We start from the raw sequence: 15,051 nt of genomic DNA, 5'->3' as shown, positions 1-15,051 counted from the left end.
GTCCTTTGTAAAATGCTTGCAATATCTTTTTTTTATAATTCTCTGGAACATAATTAAAATTAAACTGTAAGCTCTTCTCTCTTTGTGTCATGTCCTTTGGAAGCCTAAATACAGAAACAGAATGAGCTCTGTGGAAATAGCTGCGTTTGGATGGCATTTTAGCTTTCTCTGCTGTAACATTACAGCAGCTCTGGCCTGTGTGCACGTGGTAAATAGGTGTAACCGGAAACCCTTCTGATCTCACTAACCCCGATGTATTTTTTTGTAGTCCCCAAAGTTTGTTTACTGTAGGCTTTGCTAAGCTAACTCTGTAAAGCCAATGTCTCCCTTTGCATTGAACTTTGAGCATATTACATACAGAGATGTTGTTCATGTTCACACAGCTACGTTACACATCAACTAAAGTTTAAAATATGATATCGTAGTGGACCACCTATTTAATGTCTAATCAACTTGTTTAATTCCACCCCTTTTCGTAGCACCGTACAACAGAAATTCGCATGCACAAACTCTGGTGTGACTGCAGCATGAGTTCCAGCAGTAACTCTAGTAGGCTCAGTAATTTGCTATTAGCTAATAAACCATTAATTATATATATATATTTTTCCTTAACATATGATTTATTTAAGCAATAGTTATTAAATTCGCCAAGTAATATAATTTAATTCTTACCAAAAATAGAATTAATGGTTGCTTTATTGACTCCATAGAAGATGAACGCTTCCAGTAGTTATACAGTACATTTATTTAAATGAAGAATAACCTTAACAAACATACACTCACGATGTAAAGGATCAAGTGAAGGTGTATCCAACTCTGAATGTCCTTGATATTTATTGTTTTAAATATTTTTTAAATAAATGTTTATGTTTTTCAGTTGATCATGGGCACAAAACATACCAGAATGCCTCCTCATCAGCGCCTCAGGGGCAATTGCAACGACAGACCCACTTAGTTGCTAACAGTCATAAAAGATGCCCGTCTGTACCAGCCTCCCAAGAAAGAACTCTGACTATGCCAGTTCCGTCATACACAATGTCCTTCTACCCTGACTTTAGACCCCAGCCAGAATTCAAAGGTATATCTTTTATATTTCTTATAGACAACTTTTCACCAGCATTTTAACCGAATAGATAACATTTCTAACCTCGCTGTGTCTCGCAGGAAGACCCCATATTTCAAACATTATGGCGAGGAGGTAAGTTTACTAGCTAAGTGCAAGTGCATAGCAATTTTATTGGCAGTAATGTGAATAATAATTTAGACCGCACAGACAAACACCATCAAACAGGTTTTATTAAGAATATTCACACTGCCTCAACAATTGCCACGCAGGGCTAAAAAACATTTTCATTAAGCCTATTTGGTCCCTGGTCAGATTAAGTTTGAGTTTGTTGCCGTTTCTTAGAAAAATCATATATCACTGCTCAGAAGTTCCACAATCCAACAAACACAATTGAAAAGTTGGGAAAATCACTCTCCCAATCAATGGCAACAGATGCTGACAGGGGCATCACACTTATCCAACAAACTCCGAACAGACCTGTTTATTGGCATTCATCTGTGTGGCTTTAAGAATTTTCTAAAAATTATACAGTAGGTATTTACATTATTTATATTAAACCAAGTTTACACTATTTCTTCTGAACTTTATACAATTTAAATAGTTGACCAAGAATATGTTTTATTATTTATAATTATTATTTTGTATTATTTTAATATGTAGATTTAACAGTGAATTAAATGAGATAAATCATATGAAATATGTAAACTATATTCAATTTAAGATTTCAGGTGTGTTTCTGCATAGAAATAAAGCAATATACATAAATATACACTCACAGGCCACTTTATTAGGTACAGCTTACTAGTACCTGGTTGGACCTCCTTTTGCCTTCAGAACTGCCTTAATCCTTCTTGGCATAGATTCAACAAGGTACTGGAAATATTCCTCAGAGATTTTGCAGATTTGCTGCAGATTTGTTGGCTGCACATCCATGATGCAAATCTCCCTTTCCACCACATCCCAAAGATGCTCTATTGGATTGAGAGCTGGGGACTGTGAAAGCCATTTGAGTACAGTGAACTTATTGTCATGTTCAAGAAACCAGTCTGAGATGATTCACGCTTTGTGACATGGCACGTTATCCTGCTGGAAGTAGCTGTCAGAAGATGGGTACACTGTGGTCAGAAAGGGATGGACATGGTCAGCAACAATACTCAAGTAGGTTGTGGCGTTGACACGATGCTCAATTGGTACTAATGGGCCCAAAGTGTGGCAAGAAAATATTCCGTACACCATTACATCACCACCACCACCCTGAACCGTTGATAAAAGGCAGAATGGATCCATGCTTTCATGTTGTTGATGCCAAATTCTAACCCTACCAATGTCACAGCATAAATCGAGACTCATCAGACCAAGCAGCGTTTTCCAATCTTCTATTGTCCAATTTTGGTGAACCTGTGCAAATTGTAGCCTCAGTTTCCTGTTTTTAGCTGACACGACTGGGAAGGTTCGACATGTTGTGCGTTCAGAGATGCTCTTCTGCATACCTCAGTTGTTTATTTGAGTTACTGTTGCCTTTCAGCTCGAACCAGTCTGGCCATTCTCCTCTGATCTTTGGCATCAACAAGACATTTGTGCCTACAGAACTGCCACTCACTGGATATTTTTTCTTTTTCTGACAATTCTCTGTAAACCTTAGAGATGGTTGTGTGTGAAAATCCCACTCAGACAAGCCAAAGTCACTTAAATCACCTTTTTTTCCCATTCTGATGCTCGGTTTGAACTGCAGCAGATCTCCTTGACCATGTCTACATGCCTAAATGCATTGAATTGCTGCCATGTGATTGGCTGATTAGAAATTTGTGTTAAAGAGCAGTTGGACAGTAGGAACTAATAAAGTGTCCGGTGAGTGTATGGTCATATGTAATATGTGATTTAATTAATATACATTGCAGTGAAAGTGGCATTATAAAAATTGGACAGCCACATTCAAATAGTATATTAATGTATAAATAAAATATGAAATATGATCTAAATCTATGTATGTAAATGAAGAGGCATACTTACATCATATATTACATCTTACATCACATGCATACTTGCATCTTATATCATATAGATCACTAGATATACAGATATATAATTTTCATATTTAGAAACATAATTCAATACATTATCATGATCATGTAATATTATCACCAAATATACAATCCAAGTAATCATAAATTATGGTAATATTTTGCATGAATGTTTTCTGAAAGGTTCTTTATTTATATATGCATAAACACCCTTGTATTATAAATGTAATGTATAGATGGCCTTTTCCAGTCAACAGAAACTCAGGCAGGAAAGACAGATGCAAGTGACCCATATTCCTGTCAAACACTTAATGCCACTAGACAACATGGGAACACTGAGGATCAGTCATAAAACAGATGGACAAGGTAAACATTTTTAGATATATACATATTGACATACAGATATACTGCAACAAAAGCAATTCAAATTATGTTTCATATATGTTCATGAAACTGAAATGTAATATCAGGTACGGTTTTGTATTTTGACATCTGTAATCTGATTTATTTTCCCATGTTAGCAGGTGCTGGAGCTGGTTTTGCGTCACCAAATACAGAGCAGACCAGAAGGGCCAATCAAATCAGTAAACAAGAACTTTCCTGTTTCCTCCCTGATATGCACAGGTCTGACTCATTATTTTTAAGCGAGTTTACTTGACACCTGTCATAAAGATTTTAGAATGTCATCCATAGTTCTTACTGCTGTCACTGTGCGCTCACTACAGGGATATAAAACTAAAGGTACTCAGATACAATACTCAGAAACTGTTCTGAGGATCTGGCCAAGAATATACCATGCTAAAAGTAAAAAAAAAGCTTTAAATTTATGCATAAATGTTAATAAGTAAAAGCAGCCAAGCGAAAATAAAAATGAGAGAGAAAATACATTTTGCCATATTTAATCTGTTTATCATATTGACCTTTTTTTTTTAATGAAGTGTCAACAAATAATAGTCAGTACAATATAATTATAACACTATGTATCCATTCTTTGTAAGATCACTAAGCATGATTTACAATTGTTTTGGGGATTTATATTACATAAAAATATCAATAACAAAAACAAACAAAAAACTATATTTCTTGTTTATTTGACATCCTTGGTGCGCCAAGGGTATATCTGCCACACCATTACACCACCACCACCAGCCTGAACTATTGATACAAGGCAGGATGGATCCATGTTTTTATGTTGTTGATGCCAAATTCTGACCCTGCCATCCGAATTTTGCTGCAGAAATCGAGACTCAGACCAGGCAACCTTTTTTGGGCGAATTGTAGCCTCAGTTTCCTGTTCTTAGCTGACAGGAGTGGCAGCCGGTGTGGTCATCTGCTGCTGTAGCCCATCCGCCTCAATGTTCGACATGTTGAGTGTTCAGAGATGCTCTTCTGCATACCTCGGTTGTAACGAGTGGTTATTTGAGTTTCTGTTGCGTTTCTATCAGCTCCAACCAGTCTGGCCATTCTCCTCTGGCATCAACAAGGCATTTGCGCCCACAGAACTGCCGGACCATTCTCTGTAGAAATGGTGTGCATGACAATCGCAGTATATCAGCACTTTCTGAAATACTCAGACCAGCCCGTCTGGCACCAACAACCATGCCACGTTCAAAGTCACTTAAATCACCTTTCTTCCCCATTTTTTGAACTGCAGCAGATCGTCTTGACCATGTCTACATGCCTAAATGCATTGAGTTGCTGCCATGTGATTGCTTGATTAGAAATTTGTGTTAACAAGCAGTTGGTCAGGTGTACCTAATAAAGTGTCCTGTATATATATATATATATATATATATATATATATATATATATATATATATATATATATATATATATATATATATATATATATATATATATATATATATATATATATATACAGTAAAACAGGCATTAGATATCAGTGTATTGTAGAATTGTCTTTGTTTCTCTGGAATATTAGGTATGAGTTTGTGTAAAATGCTAGTATTACTTTATTGTATAAAGGTCTGATAACATTTCTTCTTAATTTTAAACAGATAAACCTATTGTCATTTAGATTTTTTTTTATTTCAAAACCATATTTTTATGATTTAAAATTTGCATGAACCGAAAGTTGCTGTGGACTATTATTTTATCATGATGATGTATTTATGGGGCAGTTTTATTTTCTGAACGACTTTGAAAAATGTTGGAAATCTTAACCATTGACTTCCATAGTATTTGTTTTTCCTACTATGGATGTGAATGTTTACAGGTTTCTAATATTCTTATTATATCTAATATATCTTATTTTGCATTCAATAGAAAAACAAACTAATAAAGGCTTGGAACCACTTGAGGGAGAGTAAATATTGAGTACATTTTTCATTTTTAAGGGGGGTTAGTCTCTTTAAGACTAACATTGTGTGCCAGTAAAACAGTATTTTATTTTTATTTTAATGACCGTAAATTGTAAATCTAGAGATAATTAGGAATTTCAAGTGGTCTCTTAATTTTATTTATATCGGCAGGGTGTTCATGGTGTCTTAAAAAGTATTAAAAGTTGATGAATCAATGTAGAGAAATTTAAGAGCCTTAAGAAGTATTAAAAAGTCTTAAATGCTATTTGCAAGGTATTAAATTTTAAATCATTTTTGTTTATGCAATGTATTATTGTATGCTAAAATTTGCCTGAATTAAACCTGCAAATATCAGGATGCTGTGTAGTTTATGAAATCAATGACATCCTACTAGATTTGACATCATGCAGCTTTGTTTACTGCAGTTACCAAGCTCGATTTATTACATTTTTATTCAGTATATGAATAATGTTTTAGTTTTGGATCAATGTGTTACATTAATATTTAGTAAATATACTGTAAGTTAAAATCTCGCCAGTGTTTCCGATTGAAAAGTGGTTATAAGGTCTTAAATCTATGAAAAATGTCTTAAAAAGGTCTTAAAAGGTATTGAATTTCACTCACTGATTCCTGTATATACTCTAAACTGTATAATAAGCTAAAACAAAGCTGTATAAACAAACACAAACATAAATTGTTCTTTCGTGTTAAACACACATTAGATTGTCTGTTTAGCATATTTAATGTGAATAAGATGCAATTTAAGTAAAATAATTTAAACAAACTTTTATTTTTTGTTTAAATAGAATTGTAAGGAGTAAAAATACAATTTATTCAGAAATGTACTCAAATAAAAGTACAAATCTTCTAAAATAATACTAAAAGGTTATGGTTTATTTTGCTTGCGTATATTAATAGTCTTTAGGTGAACAATTAATCTCTGTGAGTTTATCAATTTTCTAATGATGGGCAAAATATGCTTAGTCACACCCCACCAACCATTAGTTTGCTGCAAGTGAAAGATGAGAGGAGCACAGAAATAAAACCCCACCTTCAGCTCCATATTCTGTTTCAGTTGGAAATAAGTCATCTTACAATATAAAAGTCTACAGCAACTTCCAGTACTGTAATCAGGTAGAATTACTAAAGTATTTTCAATTCTAAAAGTATATTTTAATAGTATATTATAATTAAAGTATTTCACTGTGTGTTCCTCTGTAGTCATGCTCAGCTGTTTGGAAACCAGGCTGCCTTTGGAAATCTAAGTTTAGGACGGCTGCCCAAAGGAAGCAAATCTCAGGTTTTCATAAAAAATGCTGCTTCACAAGATGCTATGAGGAGTGAGGAGAAGTAGGTGGCAAAACAGGACATTTATATATTTTGCTCAGTCGCAGTCTGTTCACTGATCAGCTCATTTGCTTCATAAGGTTCCATGTGCGATTTCTACAAGAGTCCATGCAGGTGGAAGATGAGTCCAATGGTGTTCTGCCTCAAACATCTCACTCGCTGCAGTCTCAGGAAAAAACAGACAAAAGCACAAGGTGATACGAGCAGGGAACCTTTTCTTGCAAAGCCAAGTGCCTGAATGCTGAAATATTCAGACTTTCTTTCAAAACTCAGTCATCACTTCAGGTGTGCATCTCTATACATTCAATAAAATGGAAACATTAATTCCGGAAAACAAAACTTCTTATTTTTAATTATTTTATAAAAAATAAAGTGGTACATTTAAAGCTATTTTAATTGTTCCCTTGTATTGAAAGCATGTTCTTATTTAAAGTTGCCATGTGTGATTAAGCATATTTTGTTAATGTCTAAATAATGTCTAAAAGTGTTTTTGAACTTGATTTATCTACAATATTTTGTGTAATTTTATTTAAGGGGAAAGTTCACACAAAAAAATCTCCCTTGTGCGGTTTTAAACCTTTGAGTTTTTTTCATATTTGAAGATAAAAAAAATAAATAAAAAAAAATGCTGGCACCCACTGACTTCCATAGTAGGTAGTGGTGGGCAAAGGAAGGCTTCTTGAAACACTGAAACAGTCGAAGCAAAGGTGTCGAATTTTCGAAATGGTTTTAAATCTACAGTGACACCTAGTGGTAATTTTTTATGTACTGCTCTGGAACCGCTTCAGCAAAGAAACAGTTAAGCAAATTGAGGAATTATACCCCACTTTGTAGAGTTGAGGTTTCAAGTGATTTAGTGAAGCGGTGGGAGTTCCTGACTAGCATGCAGAGGTAATGGGTTCGAATCTATTGATCTAACATGTTTTGTTTTAACATTGGTCCAACATCCAAACAAACACTTTGTGAATAAATGTCGTGTTTTGGTCATAAAAAAATTTGCATTATTAAAAGACACAAATATGTCTTGTTTTGGTCCCTATTTGAACAAGTAGGGATTCGAACTATGGATTTTTACAGCACAGTCCGCTATAGGCTACATGAGATAAAGGCTGTTTTTATTTACCCTGTCAGTCAAATGCAGATTCGCCAGTTCTCGAAATGCTTCTGAAAGGACTGATGCTTTGAATTGCTTTAGTCACGTGACCTTGGTGTTTCCAATCACCTTAGTCATGTGACCTGGGTGTTTACGGATCACGCTTTGGTGCAGTGTTTTGAAACACTTGCATTTCAGGATCTCAACACTTTGACGAAATGTCAGTTTCAAGTCAGCCATCCCTAATAGTAGGAACAAAATATGTAAAATCAAAAGTCAATGGGTCCCAGCAACCAACATTTTTCAAAATTTCTTCTATTGTGATGAACATAAGAAACTTTTTATCAAGTGATAATTAAGTAACTGACACCAAAATTGAAATGTTTGGGTGAACTATCCGTTTAAATTCAGATTCATTATTCAATATTATGACTCACCTGTTTCTAATACTGGAGTTTGTTTTGTCTTTAACCTTAAAAGCATCTAACAATGTTTTTCCTTTTTTTAATTTTACATACAAAATATAATACAAACATAATTTATTTGTATAAAATAAGGCACCAAGACATGCATGAAATTTGCCACAGATAAAGGAACAAGTCTTTCAAATAAAATCTTTTGGGTCAGCACGAAGAATATTTCATCAAGTCCATCAGTGCAGGCATCTCATCATGTTCTTAGTTCTTGAATCCCATGAAACTGTCGCAAATGGAAGCGACTTTCAGTGTGTCTAACCATTGTACGCAAGGCAACAAATCCAAAAAGAACCTGAAAAAGAAAAGAAATGTCATTAAGAATTTTTATTACATAGACACTCCTGATCAAAATCTTTAAAAAGGAGAAAAATGACAAATATTCCCATTTCGTGCTGAACTATCATAGTACGATGCATCGTTTGGGAAAAGAACGATGTAGTGACGACTGTTTCCTAAAATACGTAGTCTCTAAGTCGCAGATCCATCATTTGAACTACTTTAGTTATAACGTAAAACTCACATAATGACGCTGTAAACAGGGGCGAGTAACAACTTTTTTTGTGCAAATGATATTGTTTTACACGATCACACATTTTTAAAAAATCCAATACTACTTTTGGTAAGAACATGCACTAGTTTTCCAAATTAATTGATACATATATAAACAACACATATAGGACCTATTTATGTTTCCTTTACAAATATTGATGAGAATATTCTATATAAAATCACTAAGCTAACACGTATTCTAATTTCATATATAAATCGTTAATGGTTGTAGGCCTAATTTACAGTAAGCTTATTTATTAAGAAATAGAAAAAAAATCCTACTTAATATCATCATCATCATTATTATTATTATTATTAAGTAGGATATTTGATATTCAAGTAGGATTTATTTATTTATTTTCTTTCTTTTTTTTTTAAGTCTACTTTCACAATTGACACATTTAAACTACTGCAGAAATGTTCTAACCAACAGGCCCATGTCATGTACAGTACAGATACATTTCTTAATAAATAACCTACTATGAATTAAAACCATTAACGTATGCTCGGCCTATATTTTTGTTTTCAAAAGCTTTGGAAACGTAACGTAAATTCCGCTTTTAAATTAAAGTCACTTTTAGCTTTCGTCATAACCCATGGCTGTGTTCAAAATGGCAAAAAATTTTTTGAAGTGCACTACGAAGGGAATGCAATTGTCAATATGAAGATCGCTAAATCTGAACTGTAAAACATACTTTGAATGCAAATTACACCTGGGATGACATTAATGTATTTTTTTTAATCATTCCAAGTTAAAATGTTTGAACATTCTAAATAAATAGGGCATAGGGGGGATAACGGGGAATAGAACACTCTCTACACTCTAGAGGTGTAGTTGTAAGCTTACAAGTTTGCAATGCAGTTTGCGAATGTTCGTTGGAACGACAAATTTGGGAAACGCCAAATCAACAAACTATCTTTGTAACGACGAAACTTGCAACCTTAGTTAGCTAATGAAGGTTTTTGGAAACACACCCCAGGTTGTAAGTACTGTGTCTAAATGCTAAAAGAAGAAACAGGAGCAAGTGACCAAAAAAGAGACCAGGCAATGTATAGAAAACTGAATTCAAACTCAAACAGATCATCATAAGTAAAAGTTTAAGATCATAGCCTTAAATGAACACTCCACTTTTTAAAAAGTACGTTTAAACAGTTGAGGTTTATCATTTTTTAATCAATTCAGCCAATCTCCGGGTCTGGTGTGAGCACTTTTAGCTTAGCATAAATCATTGAATCAGATTAGACAATTAGCATCTTGCTCAAAAACTTAAAATTATATAATTTACATACGATAATTTTTCTATTTATATATTTATCACTCTTCTGTAGTTACATTGTGTACTAGGAACTATACTCTCATTCTAAAAAAAATAGTCCCCATCTCGGTAACAGCGCTATGTATTAACATTGTGCCTGCTGCAGCCATGAATTGGCAACAAGTCCCTTGATTATTATGGCAAAATAGTTCCTAGCCACATCAACATAGACAATACCAACTTGTCATTTTCCATCTGCCTTAGTACACGATGTAACTACAGAAGTGTCAAGCTATAAATAGAAAAATTATCATTAGTTATTATTTGGATTTTTAGAGTGATTTGCTAAGGGTCTAATCTGGTTTAATGATTTATGCTAAGCTAAGCTAAGCTAAAAGTGCTCCCACCAGACTCAGAGATCAGCTGAATAGACTTAAAAATGACAAAATTCTACAGTTTCACTTTAAGGGGCTTGTAAAGGGAAAATATTCCCCCAAAAAGCAGAGTATTCCATTAAAAAATTGAAACCGTCTCAAAAATAAGGCTTTCTTGTCAGTCACAGTCACTCCAGAGGGAAAATCTATACTGCCAATATGCTGAAATCAATTGAGGCAAAGGCAGTTGTAGGCTTAAGAAATTAAAGTTAAAGTAATTTATCTTAATGCTACAATCATTATCATTGCTATTCTCCAACACTGATCACAATAATTTGCACAAAATAATGGGTTTTTGTTAAAGTTCCTTGGTTATGATATAAAATACTGTTCTACTAGCATGGTAGGTAACTGAAATTCCTTTAAATTCAGAACAATGAAGAGTTCTGAATTCTACATATAGTCCCTTAAAATAGTTGTAATTAACCTACACATTTACAGACAGACAGAAAGACAGCTAGATACCTCAGCAAAGATAAATAAGGCCAGTATGATATGAACTCCTCTCTCCAGTGGTTGAATAAGAATAGCCTCATTGAAGAGCTGGAACAAAATAAGAGGAAACTGAAGTAGAAGAGTCAGAAGCCAAAATCCAGCCAATTCTGGAACCTACTGAAAAACAACAGATGCATAATGGGACCAATTATTTGATATTATTATATTATACTCCATTAAATTAAGATTGACCTTTTCTTGCAGATTTCCAGCATTGCCCAAATACAGCCTGATAGCCTCAATCAGGGTCATTACAATGAGAATTGTGATCAGGATAAACTTGTAATAATCTGCAAGGGCTGAGTACTAGAAGAAAAGCACAATTATTATTATAATGAGAAGTAATATCTTACAACAGTAACATGATTAAACAGCCACAACAGCATATTGAAATGTTAAAAGTGACAAAGAAGAGAATCACCTTTAGGTCAAGCATCACAACCTCACTGATCCACCAGAAAGGAAAGAACCACATATTAAAGTAGAGTGACATCTGAAGAGGGAGACTCGATACTACATCCTTATCTGAGAAATAATATTATATTAATAAAATTAATTAAAAAATGACAAATTAGCTTTGAATAAAGTAAGCTTTTACTATTCTTGGGCATCCCAAGTAACCTGATTCGGAACCACTGATTTATAATCTGTATATTAATAATAATAATATATAGGGGGCGGCGCAGTGGCGCAGTAGGTAGTGCTGTCGTCTCACAGCAAGAAGGTCGCTGGCCTTTTTGCTGTGAGCCTCGGCTGGGTCAGTTGGCGTTTCTGTGTGTAGTTTGCATGTTCTCCCTGCGTTTGCGTGGGTTTCCTCCGAGTGCTCCGGTTTCCCCACTGTCCAAAGACATGTGGTACAGGTGAATTGGGTAGGCTAAATTGTCCGTAGTGTACGTGTGTGAATGCAAGAGTGTATGGATGTTTCTCGGAGATGGGTTGCAGCTGAAAGGGCATCCGCTGTATAAAACGTGTTGTATAAGTTGGCGGTTCGTTCTGCTGTAGCGACCCCGGATTAAAAAAGGGACTAAGCCGAAAAGAAAATGAATAATATATAGATCAGTGTTCGGAGCCCGTATATGATGGAGTAATATAAATTCTGGCGAATCGGTTCTTTTGAACAGTTCGTTTTAAATGAGTAAGTTTGTTCATTTGGTCGTTTTACCTATGTTTCTTATATTTTCTGTGGCTGACGAGAACCTAAATATTTCGATTCCGTCAACCTATTAAATCATCTAGTAACGTTACTTTAAGGAGTTTTATGACAAATCACGTTTTATGAAGAGGTCCATTTAGAAGATCCGATTCAAAAGAACCATTTGTTATGCTGTTAGGTAACGTATGGCAAGTTAGTAGGTTCCAGACAGGAATAACGCCAAATGTTAGCAACGACGTTTAACATTAATGCTATTGTAAAGCATTGTTTTATCTGCATATGATGGTGTTTACTAGCAGAAGCTACATTACATGACAACGTACAACTCGGCTAACCAGATGAATTAGCCCAACAGCTAACGTTCACGTAACAGATCAAATGGGCGCTCAAACACACTTACTCTGGTCTAGAAAATTAGCGTGCTCTTCGAAAGAGGGCTGTGTACGGCTTTGGTCCACAAACACGGTTCTGGAGAAATCTCCAAGCCGTCGCCTGATGGGTTCAGGCAGGTCCATGCTGGGAGAAGCAGACGCGAGTCCGTAGCAACCAGTCTACGGTAGCAACGAAGGCGGATCTTAAGCGGTTGTGAGGGTCCAGCTGTGACCACCGGGGGTGTGTTTTTCACTCTCACTCCCTCACACACACACACACACACACACACACACACACTGCTCAGCTGCACTCAACAGGTTTGTTTGCTTTGTATGATGGCGAAAGTACTGAAGATACATTATGCTGATTTTTATGCTACAATGTGTATAAGGAGTAACGTTAATATTAATATTTCTGGCTTAAGCTATCACTTTTAAGTCAGCATGAAGTCAACAATTTACAATGTTTATTTTGCTAGAGAACATTGGTAATGTTAAGGTACACAATTAATCTGTGCAAGGAAATTCGCTAAGAATTTTTTGTAGGTAATCTTTAATCAAAAACCTCCCATTTGATTCCGCTTTGGAATGGCAGTTCTTCTCTGATGATGTCAAGCAGGAGATCTAAAATAAAACCCTGCTCGCCACTCAGTGTTCAGTTTATTCAATTTTGATATCCAGGGTTTCCATTAAGATTTAGAGCTTCATTTAAAAGAATGTTCTGTTTGGGTTCTTCACTTTTGAGAAACAATATGAAAAGATATATTTTCTTTGCAACCTAAGGTTCATTCATTCATTTCCTTTTCGGTTTAGTCCTTTTATTAATTTGGGGTCACCACAGCGGAATGAACCGCCAACTTATCCAGCATATGTTTTACACAGCAGATGCCCTTCCAGCTGCAACCCATCACTGGGAAACACCCATACACATTCACACAATTTAGCTTACCCAATTCACCTGTACCGCATGTCTTTGTACTGTGGGGGAAACTGGACAGTCTGACTATGACCTTGTTAATGTTAACTGTAAACATATTTCGTTCTTTACTTTTGCAAAAAAAATGAAACTGCATTTTCATTTAAAATTTCATTTCCATCCAACGATTCAAAAGCAATCCAACAATGCGAAATTTAAAAAAATTCTAAAATTGTAAAAAAAAAATATATTATTATTGGCAATATACATTTTTTGAAACATCTAAATTCATACACTGCAAACTCTAATGTGGAAGTGAAAAATAAAGCATGGCTATTATCAGTGGGGCATAAATAGTGTTACTGTCATCCCCAAAGGAAGTCATTCATTCATTCATTTTTTTTTGGCTTAGTCCCTACATTAATCTGGGGTTGCCACAGCGTAATGAACCGCCAACTTATCCAGCACATGTTTTACGCATCAGATGCCCTTCCAGCTGCAACCCATCACTGGGAACTCTTGCCATTTAAACCTGATTTACTTTTAAACTGAAAAACTCAGAGACTTCACTTAATAACCTATAGCTTGATCATTACTGTGATGAATGAAAAGAGAAACACAACTTGTAATAAGGAAAAAGGTACAATAATTCACTTTTTGCGCTTAAAAAGAGAGATTTGGAGCTAACTGTGGAACATGGTCCCAAAATCAGGTGATATTTGGCAGCTCCATCAAGGGATGCATGCTGAAAGTGCTGTTATAGCTTGGAAATCAAATGTCAGGTTCCAGCTCTCCCCTACTTATGTATTTGCTGACTTAATTATCTTTCTTAATTATGGTTGCCCACTGAAGCTAAGCAGGGCTGCACCTGGTCAGTACCTGGATGAGAGACCACATGGGAAAGCTAGGTTGCTGCTGCAAGTGGTGTTAGTGAGACCAGCAGGGGGTGCTCAACCTGACCTAACGCTCCAGTATAGATAAGGGGGCTGTATACTGCTCAGTGAGCACCATCATTCGGATGAGACGTTAAACCGAGGTCCTGACTCTCTGTGGTCATTTAAAATCCAAGGATGTCCTTCGAAAAGAGTAGGGGTTTAACCCTGGCATCCTGGGATTACCCCAATTTGCCCACTGTCCTCCGTCCATCATGGCCTCCTAACAATACCCATATCATATTTAGCTTCATCACTCTGTCTTCTCTCCGCCAATCAGCTGATGTGGTGTGCGGTCTGGTGCAATATGGCTGCCATCGCGTCATCCAGGTGGATGCTGCACACTGGTGGTGGATGAGGAGATTCCCCCCAATGTGTAAAGTGCTTTGAGTGCCCAGAAAAGCGCTATATAAATGTAAGGAATTATTATTATTTCTTCTTTGTCTGAAATAAATTATTATGTATTTGGCTCTCCCTAAACTCCTTATTTATTTTTATTTTTTTTCATTTTTACACTTTTTTACCTGTTGGTTACTTTGTTCTCTTCCATTTATTTTTTTGTAAACATTTGTACATGATAATAATAATTATTATTAAAAAGGTCATGGTAAGTATGAATCA

The 15,051-nt window shown here is 35.3% G+C and overlaps 2 protein-coding genes across 2 annotated transcripts in view; one reads left to right on the top strand and one right to left on the bottom strand.

Moving 5' to 3' along the window:
- The window catches only part of agbl2 (AGBL carboxypeptidase 2), a 38,966-nt gene extending 31,902 nt beyond the window's left edge, over nucleotides 1-7,064 (top strand). The window contains exons 19-24 of the mRNA XM_056451940.1: nucleotides 878-1,078; nucleotides 1,165-1,198; nucleotides 3,338-3,453; nucleotides 3,609-3,711; nucleotides 6,630-6,758; nucleotides 6,836-7,064. Coding sequence (XP_056307915.1) covers nucleotides 878-1,078; nucleotides 1,165-1,198; nucleotides 3,338-3,453; nucleotides 3,609-3,711; nucleotides 6,630-6,758; nucleotides 6,836-6,953 — 701 coding nt within the window. The 3' untranslated portion in view covers nucleotides 6,954-7,064. The remainder of the gene's footprint in view (nucleotides 1-877; nucleotides 1,079-1,164; nucleotides 1,199-3,337; nucleotides 3,454-3,608; nucleotides 3,712-6,629; nucleotides 6,759-6,835) is intronic.
- Nucleotides 7,065-8,139: 1,075 nt separating this feature from the next.
- tmem17 (transmembrane protein 17) lies at nucleotides 8,140-12,803 on the bottom strand. Its single transcript, XM_056452020.1, has 5 exons — nucleotides 12,612-12,803; nucleotides 11,480-11,583; nucleotides 11,251-11,364; nucleotides 11,029-11,172; nucleotides 8,140-8,616 (listed from the first exon to the last, which is right to left on the bottom strand). Exons 1-5 carry the CDS (start codon nucleotides 12,724-12,726, stop codon nucleotides 8,518-8,520), a joined length of 576 nt encoding a protein of 191 aa, XP_056307995.1. The 5' UTR covers nucleotides 12,727-12,803; the 3' UTR covers nucleotides 8,140-8,517.
- Nucleotides 12,804-15,051: the final 2,248 nt, after the last annotated feature.

This window comes from Danio aesculapii, chromosome 25, assembly GCF_903798145.1.
Source record: "Danio aesculapii chromosome 25, fDanAes4.1, whole genome shotgun sequence".
In the NCBI taxonomy this organism is placed as follows: domain Eukaryota; kingdom Metazoa; phylum Chordata; class Actinopteri; order Cypriniformes; family Danionidae; genus Danio; species Danio aesculapii.
Note: the sequence above shows the minus strand (reverse complement) of the source record. Positions and strands in the feature narration are given on the sequence as shown.